Genomic DNA, 19,894 nt, shown 5'->3' on the forward strand with positions numbered 1-19,894 from the left:
TATGGTTTTTGTCCGGTCTATCTCAAAATAGTAACTCCTTACACATCCAGAAATTTAGTTACATTTGTGGGCCCGCATATCACTGTCGCATCTACCTGAGCTCTGAGGTAGATGCGAAATTCGAAAGAAGTAGAACGAGAAAGACCGAGCCGCAAGAACAAAAGCAACATATAACACCTTTCTTCCCCACTTTTCTTCTTCTCCCTAATCCGAATCTACTTTCTTATCCAATACACAACCCCACCAATCCTTCAACTACATCCAAACCTCTCCCTCTCTTTAGAAGAAAAGAGCAGCAGCAGCAAATACACATTTCAAAATCTTATTTCAAATGAAAATCCACAGTAGAAAACTGTTCGAACTAATAAAGAATGATGAAGAGTACTTCTCAAAGACGAATATTACTAGTACTGCAACACCGGTGTCTTCAACTTCAAAGCTTGAAGCAGCTGATGATACAACCATTGATGATTCAACAGAAACACCACCAACAAAACCTGGGTTGTCATCACCAACACAGCTGGGGTTTGATACATCTATGGCTTTAACAGTTTTAGTGCTTCTAACAGCTCTTTTCTTCATGGTCTTCTTCTCTATGTATCTTCGACGTTTCGCTGCTGATGATCAGAACTCATTAGAGATTTCAGCTCGTCGCAGAAGACAATTACACCGAAGAAGCAACAACAATAGTAGATTATCTACTTCAACATCTTCCTCATCAAATTCATTGTCGGTTAGGAGTAACCGACAATCAGGTTTAGATTCATTAACCATTAAATCTCTTCCTATGTTTGCGTATGAACATGGAAATTCTTCATCACAAGGAGAAGCAGCAGAAGAATCCATTGATTGTGTGGTTTGTTTGAGCGAATTCGAAGAGAGAGAAACTGTCAAGATGATTCCATATTGTGGACACGTGTTTCATCCAGAATGTATAGACACGTGGTTCTCTTCTCATGTATCGTGTCCTCTTTGCCGTTCCACAAAATTGTTCAGTCCCACTTCAACAGACAAGGACAAGAACCATGATGATATTATCATTATGATGATGATGATAGACAAACAGTGTCGTCTTGACCGTCATCAGCAGCATCAGCTTGCGGAGGATGCAGTTGAGGGATCAGTGATCAGAAATGACGATACATGTGTAGCGCCAGACAGGAGTGTAGTGCCAGACAGGGGATTAGAAGGTTCATCACATATGACAAGGAATAATAGCTGGCCAAAGATGCAAATTGACAAGGGTTCAACACCAGCATTAACAAGAAGCTCGAGCTTTTAACCCAGGGTTTCTTGCATTGGGTAGTAGCCAGGTAGTTAGTATGAATGTGTGATGCAGAAGTAGTGTTCTTGTGTATAAAGTATATTGGCATGAAAGAAATCAGAAAAAAAAAAAAACTCTAATGGAAGAATGAACATATGAATGTTAATTGAGTGTCATTTGTGTGATCAGATCATGTTATACATTTCTTTTTCTTGTAATTGTAAAAAATAAATTAAAGAACAAAAATGACAACAACATATAGATCAAAAAGGAAGAAAAGCTGACATATAGTTCAGAAACTGGAGGAGAGAAAAGGTCGAGAGATGCAAATGACTCGATCAACCTTTCTCTCTCGATATCAAAATCTAAATTTTCTCTTCTTTGGTTTTATTTATATTTTTTATTTTACAGTATGGAGTAAGCTCGAATCACCTCGACAATGGGTGCACGACACAATGGACACTTTCCTTCACCTTGGAACAACTCAGTTGCACACTTGGAACAAGTACACATGTGTCCACATCTGCAACCCCAAAAAAACATAAAGTGTTGAGGAAATGAAACATGAGAGTAAACTTAATCAAGGAATGAAAGAAAAGTGGACTCCAAACATGGTAACTTTATGTAGACAAAGGTATTCATATATTGGGAGCCTTACCTGTACAGTAAAGAATCAATATGACTATCACAACAAACGCAACAAATCCCTTTCCTAACATGCACCCAGTTTGAATCCTCTTCTGCGGAATCTTTTACCTCCCCTGCACGTACAGTAAAGAGTTTATTAAGTCCCTTCAAGAACTGGGCTACGGAAGGAACAATAGCATGTGATCCTCCAAACAGATAAATCTTAGAATCAACATGCTGATTTACCAACACCCAACAAAGAGGCAAAGAACAAGCAACAGATGCAAAAAGACCCAAACTGGTTTGAAAAGTAGAAGAATGATGGTTTCAAGAACAATTCCTAGCATTAGAAACGTTACATGGAGTATAAGGATGATGGCTTCAAAATGGTTAACAGACCTGATTCAGTAACTGAGCGATTTAAAGCGGCAGACACTTCCTGTCTAACCGACCGTTGCAACTCTAATTGCATATCCATGCAGGCCTCCAACATCCTCTGCATGTGGCTCATTCCTTGTTGAAGCCTAGCCACATCAGCTCTCAAATCATTAATGACCTCCCATTCCTGTCACAAACCCCCAAATCCACATTTTGTTAGAGAAAAAAAAGAAAATAATGGCTGAATTAGTATTCAACGGTTCAAGCTCCATGAACAAAACAAAGTCGCAATCTAGATAAGACCCCAAAAAACCGTTGACTTCATTTTCATAACATGGTATTATGGACACTGTGACTAACAGTCGCTTTTTTGAGAAGAAATCCAAAATCATACTTTCTGGAAGATAAAAAAAAAGGTAAGAGAGCCACATCAGTACATTACTGTGGCATAACTACAATTAAGGTCACGAAATCTGATTGGATCAAAAGGTTTTACGGAAGAAAAATGCTAGATGGTGCACGCACCATAAGGTCATATCCTGGGCATTGGACATGGGTAAACTAGCCTAAAACCCTATTTGCTTAGGATATTGGTCACAAATCACCCTGTAGTTTCCTACCTCTCAAGGAACCTGATGGCCATCAACTGTTCTGCCATTGTCCCGTAGCTTTTGGGGATTGACTGTGGAGTACTGCAGAGGCCAGAGACTAATATATCCGCAATGACTTGTAGATAATTACTTGCCACTGTGACACAGAACTTATAAACCCAGGATGTTTTGTAGACAACACAATCTGGCATCTCATTCTTTACTTATTATAATGGCCACCCAGATTGGAAAACACATTACTAGGTCACAAGCTAAAAAACGGAAGGAACCAGGAAATTAAGGCAGCAAACTGTAATGGTTACAGATGCACTTGAAAAGAGAATAACAACTCACATATTCTGTACGATGCATGCTATGCCGAGGCCAATTGGTATGATGCAGTTCATGGTGCCACAATGGCTGTGGTGGTGGGGCTGGTGGAGAAGGCAGTGAAAAAGGAGGAGGTCTGGTGTCTAACTGACCCTCATTCTGACCATCTGCCGAGTCCTCGTGATCTTGGTCTTGCGAAGTAGGCATGGGCATGGACATGGCTCTATTTAATCCCCAGTTAGCTGGAGGACGACCTTGTCTTTCCACATACGATTGTATCAGTTGGCTTAGACTCTCACGGAATCCACTGTCAAGAAGATTAGAGACGCTTCTCCTGCAAAGAGAATGAATTTTTAACTCACAACACTAAAGTTCTCAAACAAATTACTGTCTGGTAAGCACTACCTGCTATGCAGTTCTCTGAGTTCCACACTGTACACATTATCATCCTCAGGTACATCAAAACTAGTCATCCTTCTAGGCAGAGCAAGCTGAATGCTTTCACCATAAGGACTATCAGGCCAATGAATTAGAGCATCTTGGGATTCATCTTCATTCCAGTCCTCATTTTCTACTGGAAACCGACTTTCTTCCTCCCCCTCATTTCCAGGTATTTCCTGCGGCCAGTTTGTTCTGGGCCTTCGGGCATCCTCTAGCCAGTTTCCGTCCATTTCTTCTTCGTTATTGTCTTGCCAATCAACATTACTCTCAACTTCAGTAGATTGCTGCGACTCTCTCCTCTCAAGCTCATTAGCTTGATTGGCCTGATCCCTTTCGTTATCGGTAGGCACTTGCCAGCTTACCTGCTCAATTTCTGAGCGGTTTTCCAACTCACCAGTCAGCTCTGAGGACTGGTGAACATCACCTTCTGTACTCCGCAGTTGCATGTGTTCATGGTTTACGGTTTCCCTAGTTGTGCTGTTTGCCAAGTCCCCAGTAAGCTGGGGGAGCTGATCAACATCACCTTCAACACTCCTGGTTAGCGAGGGTTCATGGATTACATTTTCCCTGGCTGTGCTACTTTCCGAGTCAGCAGTCAACTCTGGCAACTGACGGACATCAACTGCTGTACTCCTGGGTTGTAAGTGTTCACCGGTTACATTCTCCGTATCATGTGAAGCACTTGTGTGAGTTAGCTCGTTCCTAGAACCATTATTAGAATTACTATCAGACTGATGGTTAGGATTGCTACTTCCTTCCCCATTAATAGTATGCTCCAATCTCGTGCCAAATCCTCCCCTATACGCAAAAAGGTTGTCCTCATTAAACCTTTGAAAAATACTATGCAAAAAAAAGGAACAATATCTGGTAAATTTCGAGGTATGAATTAGTTAAGATATAATATGCCAGAGTTTTTCCGATAGATTTTCATTTCGACTGCCACACAAAGTAGATATCCAATATTTACATGGAAGGGGCATTTCAGAATTGAGATTACGGTAAATGGCAGTAATGCACGATAAAACCAGAAAAAGGAAAATCAAGCTGAATAAGATGATTACTGGCCTTTAGCTCAATCAAGGCTTTATAACAGATCCATAAAAATAAACATCAAATACCACCCAGAAACACAAAGTTATCAAGGCCAGGGTATCAATGATGGTCTACAGCGTACCACAAAAGCTATTAACGTAAAAGGAAACAGTACTACAACTTGGTGAAAGACGTTAAAAGATTAGAAGAACAATACCTTAAACCCAGTGCATTATTGCGACGTCTTAAAAAACCTATCTCACTTGCTGCCGTTGAAACTGGTCGCTCTTCCACAATAGACCTCCCGGTTCGCAAGAATCTACTTTTGAGTAATGCCTGGAAGTAATTCATGATCATTTTCCAAGCTAAGGGACAAATACATCTTGAGAAGGTGAAATATCTTATTGAATAAGAACTAACTAAACCATGGATATCAAAGGAAACTGACCTGAATGCGGTTGCGGTGAGCAAAGCGAGAGACAGCCCGCTGCTCCAACAAATCCTGCACTTCTATTTGTCTTTCTCTCTCAATTCTTATAAGCAAATCAATATGAGCCTGTCTGCCTCTTAATCTCGGTCTATCCCTCCGAAGATGCCCACTTTGGCCATTATTGTTTTCAACAACCAGTCCATCCCGGACCCGATCGATCTGAGCACTAACTTCTGAAGATTGTTCTTGCCCTCTTTCACCACGACTACCTCGTGGCTCTGTACTCATATGAACCCACTCCCTTACAAGTCTCACTCTCTCACGCTCATTTTCTCCTAGCAACTCTCTCCTTGGACCTCCGTTGCTCTGGGTAACATTGGGAGTTCTATCACTTACCCCGCTATCCCTCCAACCCCTAGCAATTTGCCTCACCCTTTCTCTTTCTACTTCCCCTAGGTCGGGAGACTGTTCGCGGCTAGAACTCTCTTGATCCCCTCGGTCATTTTGTCTATCATTTTGACCTTGAGACCATACCCCAGATTCATTATCACTCTCACTTGGATCCACTGAACCAGCCCTGGTACTCGGGTCAACCCTTTGTCTCCTTAAACTTTCTCTGGCTCGATTCACAATTTGTTCATCCTCCAACTCCCTCCACATTTGCAAAAGAGAAGACGCAGTTGTACTCGTCCTATCAACACCACCTGGTCTACTCGACGGGGGTGACGGAGATTCTCTCAAAAAAGAAGAATCCCGTGTCGATACAGTATTCAACCGCGCTAATGCCATAAGTTCAGCCTCACGATTCCTACTCTCGACAGTAGTTATCATATCTTGAGCTTGACGTGCAGCCCACCTACTCAACAGCCTTGAATGACGTCTACGAGCAGCTGACGATTCAGCTAAATCGTCTGTATCACCTCGATGTCTCCTTCTTCGCATTAATTGATCTACTTCATCATCATCAACTTGATCTATACTTGAACTACATGAAGTCAATGACATACAATCTTCTAAACGCTCTCGCATATACTCTTCTAATCCACGATGAAATTCCTCTCGCAGATTATTACTATTATTCCCCTGTTTCTGCTGCACAGGTCTAATTTCATTCATGTTCCAAATACCCCCCTCCTCCCTATACAAAAAAAAAACTCAAAAAATCACTCTAAAACCCTAACCTGATTACCACCAGAATCCCCAACATTTCTGCCTATAATAAATAGACAACAACCACAACGAGAAGAAGAAGATTCCACACAGAATCTGAACCGTTGAATGCAGATATTAATTTGATTTTTCTCCTAAATCTACATTGAATAAAATCTTAAATTAGGCTCAAATCAATTCAAGTTCAACAACCAAAAATCAGATCGATAGACATAAAAATAAACTGATAATAACAATGAAAAATGAGATTTCAAAAATTGAATAGATAATCAAGAAATGAAACGAAGAAGAGAAATCAGAGAGACTGAAAAAATTACCTTTGAAATGAATCCAAAAAGAGGAACCCTAAATTTAGTTGAGAAAGAGGGGGAGATTGCTTTCAGAAATGGTGAAGAAGGAAAAAAAGTTTATTAATAAGAAATCTATTCTCCCTCCCTTCTTTAGTACAGAGGAGAAGAGTAAGGCGAGGCGTTTATTTTGGTTTCTTAAATCCTTTATTTTATTTTGTTTTTTTCAGTTTTTGAGAGAGTTGTAATATACAACGGGGAGTATCTAAGGAAGTGTGCGACTTAGTATTTGAACGTGTCACTCACCAACTAACTCATGAATCTGTCTTCTTCTTTAGCCTAATTAGTCAATGATTATTAACTAATTAGTCCTTAGTAAGATTTGATCTGATCCAACGACAGAAAAATGAAAAGTTCAACGGTTGATCATCATAAATTAAACTGTAGCAATTTATAAGAAACAGTACTAGGACATGTCAGATGGTTTCATTAGCTTGTTCATTAAAAATAGTAAAAACTGTTTAGATTTGAGTTTTAAGTATAGAATTATTTTGGATATTCACGTCACTAGATTATTTGTGTTGTAATTTTAGAGCATATTGTCTATTTTTAACGATTGAAATTATGATCAATTTTAACTTGTTTGAGAATGATCGAGTAGATTAGTTAAGACTTAAAAGGTCATATTTAGAAGTGGCAAATATCCGGTGTATCTAGAAAGCTGTTCCACTGTATTCCACGTTGCATTGACTTCGGTTGTCGGTTTTTAAAATTGGCGTAAAAATTTAGCGATCATAAATTTCGAACTCAGATCTTAAATACCGGTTGGTTTTGAAAATTTGGTGAATTCTTGATCACAAAACTGTAAATACCTCTTTAATAAAATCTAAAATGAATGCAAAAGAAAACTAAGGCTGCTACAAAAAAATTACTAAATTTCATCAAAAACAGCTAATTTAAGAGATTTTAGCCGTAAAAAAATAATAAACATAGTAATTCCGTAGAATCCGGTCACAGTAGGATAGAAACGGTGGTTATATTGAGAGGTAAAAATTCCTGCGATGGACATACGTTGATAGCAGTCAGCAGTGTCAAAACGGGGTTATCTTTGTGGGGCTAGGAGAGTGATGACTTGGCGTTGTAATAGAACGTGGGTAGCAGTTGTTCGATGTACACGATCAATCAAATCCAGATTGAATCTGACTTCTTACATCGCAGGATCTCAAAGGGAAAGAGACAAAAACCAAAACAAAATGCTTACGTGTGTAAATTCTCTTATTTCCTTAACGGCCCATTGAAACCTGGATAAAGTAACGCGTGGCAGGTGTAGAATCATAACTAATTTACATAAATAACCTCACCAGTCCTTGGCCTGTTTTCAAAAGTCGAACACTCCAAGTCTCTGGACTTTTTACTGTCAGTCTCGAGTCGAGATAAGTTGATAGCTCACCAGAAGCAATTTTCCACAATAGAACTAATATTTGAAAAGATTATACGGTAAATAATTGGCCTTATGGAAGAAAAAAAATTGACCAAAGGACAAATAATACGTCGCACAAGAAGAAAAACTTACCATAAGGCAAATAATTGGTCGTATGGAAAGAAAAAGCTACAAGAAAACAAACTGGATCTTTTTTACTGTATTTAACTTCTTGGTAAGGCAAATTGTTTAGCACACAGTGAAGACTATCGAAACACTTCGATTGTTGGAAATGAATATGAAACGGAAATGAAATAGATTGGAGTTTTAAGTTTTAGTATCAAGATTTAATGTCGGTGTCACTTAGTATAATGGTAAAGTCATTGGGTGATGATATCAGTGACCTGAGTTCGAAACTCGCCAGTACCAAATTCTTTATCGATCAAAAAAAAGTATTAAAATTTAATTGAAGAGAAACTCAGTGACTTCTTCCATTTTAGACACCTCCGATCTTTTATCTAGTTGGGAACAAAATTTGGATATGCCTTAAACTAACCAGGTTTCACAGTCCTTCAAAATATTATTAAAGTAAAGAGATTTCTTTATATATCCTAAATAAGTGAATTTCTCCATTTTGTACAATTCATTATAAAAAAAGGAAACCCCATTCATAAAAAATTATAGTGATTTTTAAGGTTTTTTCCATTTGTTTCTTCATATATGATTATCCTGAATAAGTGAATTTTTCCATTTTGCACACTTATTATAGTAAAACTAAAAAATGGCGTATCCGTTAAACTATGTCATTCGAAAAGTTTTTAAAAAATCTAAGCAACAAGTATGAACATGCGGATTGTAAGGAATAGTCCTTGTATTAGGACCCCATTTACATAATGGTCACATTATTATGGACTAATTTTAAAATGGTCACCAAACCGTTAAGACATGAGTTAAATCAGCTAGGTCCCACCATTCATATTTTTTTGATCGTCAAACCATAAGTATTTCATTGCACAAGAAACGTTTACACGATGGTTTTATAAAGAAACAAGTACGTCATAACATGAAATAAATACAAAGTAAGATACAAAACGTAAATAAATCGCGAAAAGAAAGAGCGATCTACCACGATAGCATCAAAATCTTGTACTCTGAGATTGGAGAAAAACTGTCATTCGAAATTATAAAATCGACCATTTTGATAGATTTTCTTCTTGGAAAAGAGATGCTCCTATGATAGAGGAGTGATATGCCCAAAAAAAATTCATGTGCAGCGACTAACCCGAACCCTAGATTTATTTTTCTAATTAAGAAAAAATTGATCTTCGCCCGGGCCAAATCGTCGATGTACTTAGATCAAGAAAACCAAACACGAACAAATCCGTAGAAAAAAAACACTATAAAAATGTAGATAAAATCGCCCAAATAGCGAAGATAAAAATCGCTCTAACAGCGAAGAGATTATTGGAAACAACAAAAATAACTAAAAACAAGAAATCTTTAGGGGTTAGATCTGAGCAAGAGAGGAAGAAGAAATTTATGGGTTTTTCTCTAGTTTTTGGGAAGAGAGAGAGAAAAAGAGAGAGGAGAAGTGGGGGTTCCCCACCACTCATATTTAAATAGGCCATCCGAATATCTATTTTTTCCTAAAAATGCAATTTACTTCCTCCATCCCAAATTAGATGATCTAGTTGTTGTTTGCACAATTCTTAAGACAAGTAGGAGAGAGGAGAATTTTGAAGTATTTTATACAATTATATCCTTATGAATAATTACTAGTAAAATTTAGAAATGATTTGTCTCTCAAACTATACAACGGATATTCATAAACTTTATACCATTGGAAAGCATTTTAAAACACCTATGTAACGAATATAAACGTGACTATCAAATTATACATATTTCTTATACTAATAATAATTAATTAAAAGGAAAATTTTAGAAGTATTCCATTGTTTGATGATATATGTCATCTATTTTGGGACAAAATTTAAAACTAACTAGGTCATATAATTTGGGACAGAGAAAATATTATTTTATCATCAGTGGTGTTAATTAACAGTAGCACTATTTTGTAGTGGTTATGTGAGCTGCTTAAATATCGTAAAGGTACTCCAACCCTATTCAAAATTGTTACATATCATTTATTCAAAGAGTTCACCTCTTCCCAAAAATTTGGTAGACAAAATTGATCATTCGCAAAGAAGCTACAAAATCATCTTAGGCGTAGCCAGAGAAGCCGGGAAGCGGAAAGTTCTGCATTCCTAGAGCTATCAAATGGAGCAGAAATTTAGGTCGCTTAAAATTATGTTTTAAAGGTGATGCTAGAAACGTTATTTCTTGTTTAACGCAGCTAGTAGAAATGGACGATAAATCTGCTAAATTCGGTAGAATTTCAATGTAACTGGAGTGTAGGATAACTATGTTCCACATTCCCTCTTTGAAACTTGGTAACTTCTATTGATTAGTTAAATCTCGTTGTCCTATTAAAAAAAAAATCTATTATTGGGGCGTCACATTCTAATAGAGGGACTTCACATGGATTCATATTGACTAAAAAGTTAGTTATGGGGGTGTTAGATGCAATATCAAATGTCTAAGTTAGCCTCCATCTAAAATAAAAACCTAAAAATTAAGATCAAAACCTAATACTAATACAAAAACCTGTTCATCTTCTTTTTTTTCTTCTTCTAAACTTTCTCTATTTCATCAAACGAAAATCCTTCCCTAATTTCTCCCTTTCTCTTTCATCAACTCGAAAAAGTAATAATCTTTTATTGAAATCTCTACTATAGGTTTCGGAAAAAAACAAATTGATAGTAGTGATTGTAATCACCAAACCAATCACATTTGAAATTGGTAAATTGATTGAAATCATTCCAAAAAAATAATAATTAGGTTTTGCATAACCATTTACGGTTGGGTATTATCAATTTTCTAACTGTAAACTTCGTCTATGAAGCTGTTACGGTTAGGAAACTAAGAATCCTAACCGTAAATTAAAAAAGAAAAAAAATGTATGTGTTGTTACGGTTAGAAAACCTAACCGTAAATTAATTTACGGAAAATGGGTCACTTGTCCAAATATTTTTAAAACATGGTTCCAATGGACGAGTAAAATTTATTATGGGTGAAATGGACAAAAAAAAATAGCCAGGATGAAACTGGATGCATCCTGATATAAATTAAAAATAAGAAAAAGTATTTGAAAATGGGTAGGATAAACTGTTTACATCCTGACTGTTTTAACATTTTTATTCGTTTAAACAGTATCAAAACCTAGATGTCTTTTTCACCCAGGAATTATTTATTTTGGTCTTTTTAACCAAATTTGTGATTAATTTATAGTTGTTCAACTCTCACAACCTAACCGTAAAATATCCTGAATCATAATTGTTGAGGAATTTTTTGATTTACGGTTGGATTTTTTATATTTTTAACTAACCGTTAAAAAAATTTACTCATTAATGTGTAGTGTATTTAATCTTTGTCCACGGGAGTAATAAAAGCTATAATTGGAAAATAAATAGGGAAAGCAAATATATGGAAGAGGATGGATTAGTTGAGTTTTTCTAGGAACAAAAAATCACGGCAGGATACATTTACGCATGACAAAAAAAAATAATCTTTGAATCTTTAATTACTGGCCTTAGTTACCAAATTTAACACGTTTTTATTAGACACATTAAATAGTTTAATATCGTATTCAAATTAGCATTAAATACCTCTCGACTCATTAGGTAATAAACTCACTCTTTCCTTTTACTTTCTAAAATAAAAATATGATTTCTACGTTTTTCTTTTTTTTTTGCTTCTATGGTTGGAAAATATTATTACAACCTAAAACCTAACCTGGCCGTAATTAATATTACGTTTGGTTTTTCATATCAACTGACCGTAATTTTTTGTTCTTTTTCAGATGGCTGCTATTACGGTTAGGAATTCCTCGTAATCAAACTAGTTTAAATCAAAATCTAGGTTTTTTTTCCTAAAAATAAATCTATTTTTTCTTCTCTTTTTTCCTTCTATTTCTCTTCCTCCAAAAACCCAAAACACCAACACTTAAATTTTATTTCTAACGAAAATCAAACTCATTAATTTAAACTAATAACTAATACTAGATCTAATTGAATAAGGATGGTTTAGCCATTATAAAAATATTTCAGATAAGGGGTTTTTGATATTATTTATGAGTAACCTGTTTTGTCCTATTAGGTGGCGACCCTCTATTGGAATGTGACGCCTCAATAATAATCTTAAATTTTTCCAAGTTTGTGAGTCTTGATCAGAAATCAAGGACACGGGTAATACATCCAAATTACTGGGCAATGCTACCTTATCCAGTAGACGATAAATTGATAAAATTGGGTACACAAAACTGATCATCCGCAAATTTAGTAATATTTATTAGGTCGAAAAATATGTACTAATTAACACGGAGAAAATTGTAGGAGCTATAAAATCATCTCAGGTGTATCCAGAGAAGCTGAGAAAGCGGAAAGTTCATCATTCCTTGAGCCATCGAATGGAGTAGAAATTCAGGAGATGCTAGAAATGTTATTTCTTATTTGATGGAACTAGCTGGTTTGGTGTAAATTATTAACCACTTTTAGAAGTTTTTCTCTTTTCTAGTTTTTAGTATGTTAATGAAACTAGACTATTATTTTGAAACGGAAAAAGTATAACATAAGTATGGGGGAACTATGTTTCCGGTTTTCTCTTTAAAACTCGGTAATTTATGTTGATTAAAAATCAACAAGATTTGAAATTTTCATACTAAAAGAACCTGACTAGAAATTTTCCAAGTTTGTGTGTCTTGATCAGAAATCAAGGACACAGTTAATACATCCAAATCCAAATAAATACTAGGAGAATATTACAGGGAAATCTAAGAGCAATCACCAACAAGGACCACATCTGCCTGTGTATCCAGTGGTGGTGTGGGTTGTCGAATTGGTGCCACATGAAAGAGCATACCCTTGTCTTACTCTTAGGTTGTGGATTGTGACTTTGAGTGTGATTTTTGGTTGGACTTTTCATTGACATGGCTTTACAGATTTCCAAACTCAATTATTTAATTCATTATTTTCCTTCTCCTTTTAACTTCTAGTCCTCCAAAAAAAAATTATTTTAGGCCTTATAAATCACAAAACAGCGAGAATGTCGGAATATGATTGCTTCACAGATGCCTCTGGTTCTCTTCTCGGTTGTCTTTGAGAACCATGACCATTTTACCCTTGTTCAAAATGGTAGTATCGGTTAAACATTATAGATCTTTTTGGTAAAGTATTAACAGTGTTACGGTATTTTTTACGGTTCCATAAAATTTGAATGCTAACACCTAATTAATCACTGTCAGTAATTAACAAATTTACCCCGTTTTAGTATCGACGTATAATTAAACACCTATTTCCTCGTAATAGGATGGTTTCATGTATAATTTATGTATGAAACTAGCCTATTTTTATGAAACAGAAATAACATATTGATAAAGAAAAAAGACAGATTTTCGTAAATAAAATAAAGAAAGGAAGATTTATTCTTCTGAAATTAGTAACAAACAAATTCATAAAATATATTCACATGTGATTAAGTAGAAGTATTTGTAAATAAAAATTGAAAATGGACTATGTCAAATTGGTATTAAAAAAATCAGTTTAACGGGACATGTAGTCTGAACAACCAGTCAAAAAGAGATTGTGATCAACTTGTCCTAAAGAGAACAAATATCATTCACATGTAGTTATCAAACAAGAGATGATTATGATCAAGAAAAAAATAAAATAATGAGAGGTTATCCAAAGATATACTATCATTCAACTTGTGACTCTTCCTAATTTGATAACTACGTATGAATGATTTTTTACTCGTCCATTTGAATCATGATTTAAAAATATTTGGACAAATGACTCATTTTCCGTTTGTTCAAGTGGCACTGATGGTTTGGAATGTTCAAAATTCAAGATTCCGGTCAGAATTAATTACCAATTATTCGTTCGACGAAAAGGGTAGATTCTCTCCGTGGATTAGTCTAGCAAAATGTGGTTCCTTGTTACCTTATGGTCACGTTTTCACTTGTAGAACCGATACATTATTTATTTTTGGTAGTCGCATGGAGCGCCGAACTTGATTTATGATGCCTCATGTTTTAGATTAGCTTGATCAACTTTGGACTTCATTTGGCTTGTCTGTAAAAACAAAAGGAAAAAAAAGTGGGGGCAGCTCATTCCAGCTACTGTCAGCTGGGTTATTTAGAGGGGATTCACGGGAAAAGCACTTAAGACTTTTGAAGAAAAACAACAACTCAAAAACAGGGGATGACATGGGAGTTTCAAGCCTAAGTCACTTGTTATAGCATGGGCATCTGCTTTAGGGAATTGAGTGTGAACTTTGCAAGCACTTTGTTTGATTAGGACTTTCATAATCATTTGTGTGATTTATTTTCTTTGTTTTGCTACCTTTGATGGCCCTTGTGAAAAAATTTCTTTCTTTATTATATTAATAAATAAAAATTATTAGAGATGTTAAGGGAAAAGCCAACGTTTAAAACAAAGTAGTTTATGGTAATATTAAAACCAATTTTAGGAGTGCAATAAAAAAGCTAGAATGAATTACTGATAATAAATTTGACATTATAGAGGAAATTTTTTTGGAGATGCTAAATTTGATACTAGATATTGGTATGATATTGAGGAATTTTCATGGAAAAATAAGAGTGTAAAAGCCAAACAATAAGACTATGTGACTGAAGTACTAAGTTTTTTTTTTTGACACCTCTAAAAATAGGACTGGAATAAACAAAATTGAATTTGTCCAAAATGTTAATGGTAATTAGATTACTGGCGACGTTGAGGCTGTTGATTGCTTTAGTAATCATTTTATAGCTATGGTCACTGCTGAATTGATTGATAATGATGATAAGATTATAAACTTAATATTCTCTACCATTTATGATGTTGCATATACTTCAATTATAAAGATAAATTATATAATGTGGAATTAAAATAAATCGCATAACACACAAGATTTTGTTAACGAGGAAAACTGCCTGTCAGAAAAACCCTGAGACCTATTCCAGTTTTTAATACTCTCAGATTTAAGCCACTGTATAAATTGATTATCGTAAATTCGTATGATTGAGACCAAGTAAATATTCCTTTGTTTCCCAGTTTCTTCGGTATCCTTACGCCTACAACCAACCTGGCATATGCATGTGAATCCCAAGAAAGAGTTCACTATCTTGATATGCTTCGCTGCTGTGAAGATTTCCTCATTCAACTCCTTTGGATCGTAAGCCTAAACAACAAAGGACTAGATTTTTTCAGTAACTAACTCAGTTATCAACCTCCTAAATCATTTTTTAAATCAAAAATAAAGTAGAGTAAAGGGTCTTCCTTTTGTTCAATATAAACTTCTTTGGTCAAAGGTCAAAATAAGACAAGGATTATAGTAATAATCAATCTCAGTGAAAACAAGCTCTACCCAAGCAACTTAACAATAAGAAGCAACTAGACAGTTTAGTTTTAGGAAATCCATTGATAAATTATGCTTCGTTACTGCATACACTTAAGTTGTAGAAACAACTAGTATATCATTCATTAATGATACTTTGATCATAATTTAATGACAAAGTCACCAATACTAAATTCATCGTAAACAAATTTACTTCATATTTTATGCTTTCAATGAATATTGACTTGAAAGAAAAAAAATAAAAATTGAACAAGTCAAATCTGTAGTTACTAATCTGAAACTGAAGAATGATGTCTTTATTCTTTTCGATACTTCTTCAAGTTCTTCGTGAGTAACAAGAGCAAGGGGAAACATTTCTATAATCCTAATCTAACTTAATAAAGTTGAATTTAGTAATCAAATCAACCGACTCCGAGTTTTGGAACTAAAATTGACACACCAATGCTTGGTACATTCAACCGAAAAATGCTCTAAAAGTTTTTCTGATGAAGAGATGAACTATACCTCTCTAACTCTCATTCCTAAAACTGAAAACCCTACTTCATAAGCTCACTTCATACCTTCTCCATCTACTGTGCCGCCACATTATGCTTTCATTCCTGGAAGGAAAATCTTTAACAATATTATAATTCCTCATGAGGGTATCCATACCTTGAAACTAGGAGAATACAAAATATGAATTAGTGGGGTCACGGGTATCAAAATTGAAATGGCTAAGGCGTCACAACCCAATTTCCCGACAATATTTTTTTTTTAAAGAGAAAACAAGGGAAGTAATCAATTGTTATTAGCATACGTTTACGCAATCTAATATGCTTTGATGGTTTATAGTTTCTATAAGCATTCCTAAGTTGAACAATATGACCTAGAATCTTCATTTAGGAGATGACTGTGATTGCATCATACTTATTAGGATTATCAGGGTCGCCGACACCTTGTTAATGTGCAAACATTCAGAGGCTATTTTCATATTCCGTTCTACTTGTATTCACAACAAAACTCCTATTTACAAGGTTGTTAGAGTCTGAATATGATACAAATATGACGCATCAACAGAAGTAAACATCACCTCAAGGAAAAACAGATGCAACAAGAAACTGATAACTATATGTACACCAGTTATCTACTAGGATGTGCTTAGTCGATCCACACGTAATATTCCCCTTCCTTTCCTTCACCTTCAGCTACTGTAATTTCACCTGGCACTAAACAAGATACCCAATGAGTACAGCTAGTGGGAACTTATAGGTTAAAAGTGAAACTCAAGTGCATCATTTGAAATAAGAAGAACAGAAAACCACAAGATGAGCATAATATAACAACAAAGAAATCAAGGAGAACAAGATGGAACATAAATGAAAGCACACAATTCATTCTCATGAAAAGCCCACCCAAGCCATGAGTATGGTATAATCAAAACACAATAAACACAAATAAGTGAAGTATGCATACGACATAAGAATAAGTATTTGCATATTGGAGAATTAATACTGCAAATATTTTTGTAAAGAATAATATCGGTTTAATTATTGAGTCTTTCACAGGTTGTTGAATTAGAACAAGAAGTTATCTTCATGGGGATCCAATAATGGAAATGAAGCTAGAGAAGGAGCAAGAAATAAGGTTCTCTCTGAACTTCCAAATTCACCAGGATATTGATGAAATCTCTTTATAATGGAAAATTTTCCAAAGATAGAGAAATAGACTGGCAACCAATTGAGCTTTAATCTCTCTAAATCAATTAGTTAGACTTGCGTTAAGTGGAAAAGCCCAAACCTAAGTTCATTATTCAACCAGTTTGGAAACTTGTGTTACAATGACCTACCGGATGCCCACTCTAGCTTTCCGATGGGCAACAATGTCTCAGTTTAATAAGATGTTTTTCTTGAAAAAAATAAATAATTAGCCAAATAAAAAATGTTGTTTTTGCTATTTCTAAAATAAAATAAAAATCATTTTTTTTTTTGAAAAATCACACTTCAACTCATTCAAACTAAAATGGTGATTATGAAATTGCTTACAAGATTATCAAAAACACCAAAATACAAGACAATCAAAACCCAAATACAAATGACGACGCCAATTGTAAATACATAGCGAAGAGAAAGAGCCATGAACCGCAAAGATATCCAATTTTTGTACCAGCAGTACTGACGAATGATGATGTTAACCGGAATCAACTCCGACCATTTAAGATAATTATCTTCTTCAATAAGAGACGCTCCAAATAAAAAGGAGTAATTTGCCCAAAATCTTGTAGATTCAATCGAATCCGGATACCCTAAATCCCTCTTGTTGAATATGAATCCAAAGCGAATCCGAGCAAAATCATTGATGTTCTCGATGAATCGAGAATAGCAAGCCAAGAAACACCATGAAGATTTGATAGAATCGCTATTAGAGCGAAGAGAAAATCGTCCCAACGGCGAAGAAAATATCGCCCAAATAACGAAGAAATGTGTCCACAAACACAAAAAACAACAAAAACAAAACCTAAAACTAGAGCTGCACAGGAACCGTCCCGTCCCATGGAACCGTACCGGAACCGCAGGAACCGTACCGGTACCGTCCCGGAACCGTGATCATACGGGACAGGTACAAGTACCAAAAAATGGTACCGTGCATAGAGTAGGTACAAGTAACGGTTCTAGGCTATTCCCGTCCCGTCCCGTAGTACCGAGGATCTGTATCCGTTGATTTTAGGATTAAATCCTGGCCGTTGATATTAGGGGTTATACCCTTTTCTTAGTCTCCATCGTATTCTCGGACATTCTCCTCGTTTCCTTCTCCTTCTTCCTTCTTCCCTCTCTCGTTTTTCAGTTTCCTTTCAGAGAAGAGAAGATTCCAAACTTTTAGTTTTGATTTCCTTTCCATCATCATCATCTGTATAAGACTTCAGTATCCATTTACGTAAATGGATCTGCTCTGAGGAACTGTTTTTCTTTTGTATCAACAAAGAGGTGAAGAATATGAAGATCGTTTAATCCTCTTTGTTCTTTGGTCTCTGTGTATTTTTTTTTTGGGTTTATGTACTCTGAAGAACAAGGTTCATGTTCTAATAGATTTCGTTTTGAATAATACTGCAGTTGGAAGTAGAGAACGGAGATTTGAGGTCATCTGTCAGTGATAATTCTTCAGTTGCTACTGAAAATCGAGGTAAGATCTTATTTCTGTGTTAGAGAAATTACAGGTGCTGGGGGTTACTTTCTGCAGTGCTATTCAGTGAGATGATTAAATTTTCTGATAAATTTCCAGTTCTTTTGTTGAACTAGGTTTAAGGTTTTGTCATCGACTTAGAAATTTAATGATTATATGCTGGTAACAACATAAACACCCAAATACCAAAATAGAAAATTTTAAATATAACGGGGAAAGAGTACTTACACTGAATCAGAGTTTCGATATTATTTTCTCCGCTAGAGGACCAATCATAACAGAACCGAAAAGTACTACTTCAAATACTTTGGTTATCAATTGTAGCATGTAGGGCATCAGAATTAACTCCCTGGTTATTCAATTTTGGTAGGATCTACTGTTGGTCTAATTCTCAGATCTTTCCTTCTCTGATTCTTTAATCGCCATTCTCAATCACTAACTTCGGTAAAAATTAATGAGATTTGAACTAATTTAAGAAAAATTATAAGAAACCCATGAAATTGAACTCAATACTTACTTGAATTTCAACATCTTTAGATTGATTATCATTGGGAGAAGGATCTGCATATGAAACGACACCAATTTCAGTAATTTGTGGTGAAGAACAAATTATAGATATGAAATTAGGGCTTCCATGACTCGCTGATTGAGATCTAGGGTCTCGATTTTCTCTATCAGTAAGAGATATTCAGAGAGTACAACGGGATGATGAAGAAAGGTTTTCAGATTTCTTTTCTCTTTCAGGGATTTTCACGAGGCGTTGGTTTCTTATTTTAGGAAAAAATAGTGGGACTTACAAATACATTAGCATCGACTTAGAAATTTAATGATTCTCTGCTGCTTTTTAGCGCTGTGTTTATGTATTTTTTAACATTATAAATATATGCATCATTGTGTTATGTCGCGTCGCATATTCGTTGTTAAGTTTCATCTGCCATTTATAATTTTGTTGAGTATGTGGTTGTGGCAAATGAAAATGTCAGTAGTGAGAGTCCTGGACACACCATGAGAGTATACATACATGCTATATGGGTTGATGTGTAACACAGAAATAAGAACTTTTACATTGTAAGTTAGTGTCCAAACCATGTCAGTGATAATTCTTCAGGTTCATGTTCTACTTATGTTTACCCTTATCTGCTCTAAGATGCAGGTGGCCCTGGCCCTGTTTTGTTTAACACTTTAACTTTTGTTTTTCATTTCAGATGGATGCAAATACAACTCAAAGTGAAGCTGCAACTTAAATTGGTTCCTCTATTCACCCTACATCTGTACCTGCACCTTCTGCTGATGCTC

General features: G+C 35.4%; 2 protein-coding genes across 3 annotated transcripts; one reads left to right on the forward strand and one right to left on the reverse strand.

Annotated features, from left to right (window-relative positions):
* The first annotated feature begins 307 nt into the window (after nucleotides 1-307).
* On the forward strand, nucleotides 308-1,303 carry LOC113338263 (RING-H2 finger protein ATL57-like). Its single transcript, XM_026583718.1, has one exon. It carries the CDS (start codon nucleotides 332-334, stop codon nucleotides 1,280-1,282), a length of 951 nt encoding a protein of 316 aa, XP_026439503.1. The 5' UTR covers nucleotides 308-331; the 3' UTR covers nucleotides 1,283-1,303.
* Nucleotides 1,304-1,406: 103 nt separating this feature from the next.
* On the reverse strand, nucleotides 1,407-6,727 carry LOC113338261. 2 transcript variants are annotated; one of them, XM_026583714.1, is made up of 8 exons: nucleotides 6,580-6,727; nucleotides 5,111-6,402; nucleotides 4,880-4,998; nucleotides 3,595-4,428; nucleotides 3,214-3,523; nucleotides 2,291-2,456; nucleotides 1,923-2,025; nucleotides 1,407-1,787 (listed from the first exon to the last, which is right to left on the reverse strand). In XM_026583714.1, exons 2-8 carry the CDS (start codon nucleotides 6,206-6,208, stop codon nucleotides 1,670-1,672), a joined length of 2,748 nt encoding a protein of 915 aa, XP_026439499.1. In that variant the 5' UTR covers nucleotides 6,209-6,402; nucleotides 6,580-6,727; the 3' UTR covers nucleotides 1,407-1,669. The 2 variants fall into 2 exon arrangements, with proteins under 2 accessions (XP_026439499.1, XP_026439500.1); XM_026583715.1 differs by having other exon boundaries at nucleotides 1,431-1,787; nucleotides 5,111-6,230; nucleotides 6,580-6,723.
* Between the last annotated feature and the right edge of the window lie 13,167 nt (nucleotides 6,728-19,894).

This window comes from Papaver somniferum, unplaced genomic scaffold (assembly GCF_003573695.1).
Source record: "Papaver somniferum cultivar HN1 unplaced genomic scaffold, ASM357369v1 unplaced-scaffold_19, whole genome shotgun sequence".
Classification (NCBI taxonomy): Eukaryota; Viridiplantae; Streptophyta; class Magnoliopsida; order Ranunculales; family Papaveraceae; genus Papaver; species Papaver somniferum.

Excerpts from the sequence above, each read along its gene's own strand:
- LOC113338263 (XM_026583718.1), top strand. The coding sequence starts at position 332 with ATGAAAATCCACAGTAGAAAACTGTTCGAACTAATAAAGAATGATGAA.
- LOC113338261 (XM_026583714.1), bottom strand. The coding sequence starts at position 6,208 with ATGAATGAAATTAGACCTGTGCAGCAGAAACAGGGGAATAATAGTAAT. Across the intron at positions 2,457-3,213 it reads GCATGCATCGTACAGAATAT|GAATGGGAGGTCATTAATGA; the intron begins GTGAGTTGTTAT and ends GGTTTGTGACAG. Across the intron at positions 1,788-1,922 it reads ATTGATTCTTTACTGTACAG|ATGTGGACACATGTGTACTT; the intron begins GTAAGGCTCCCA and ends TTGGGGTTGCAG.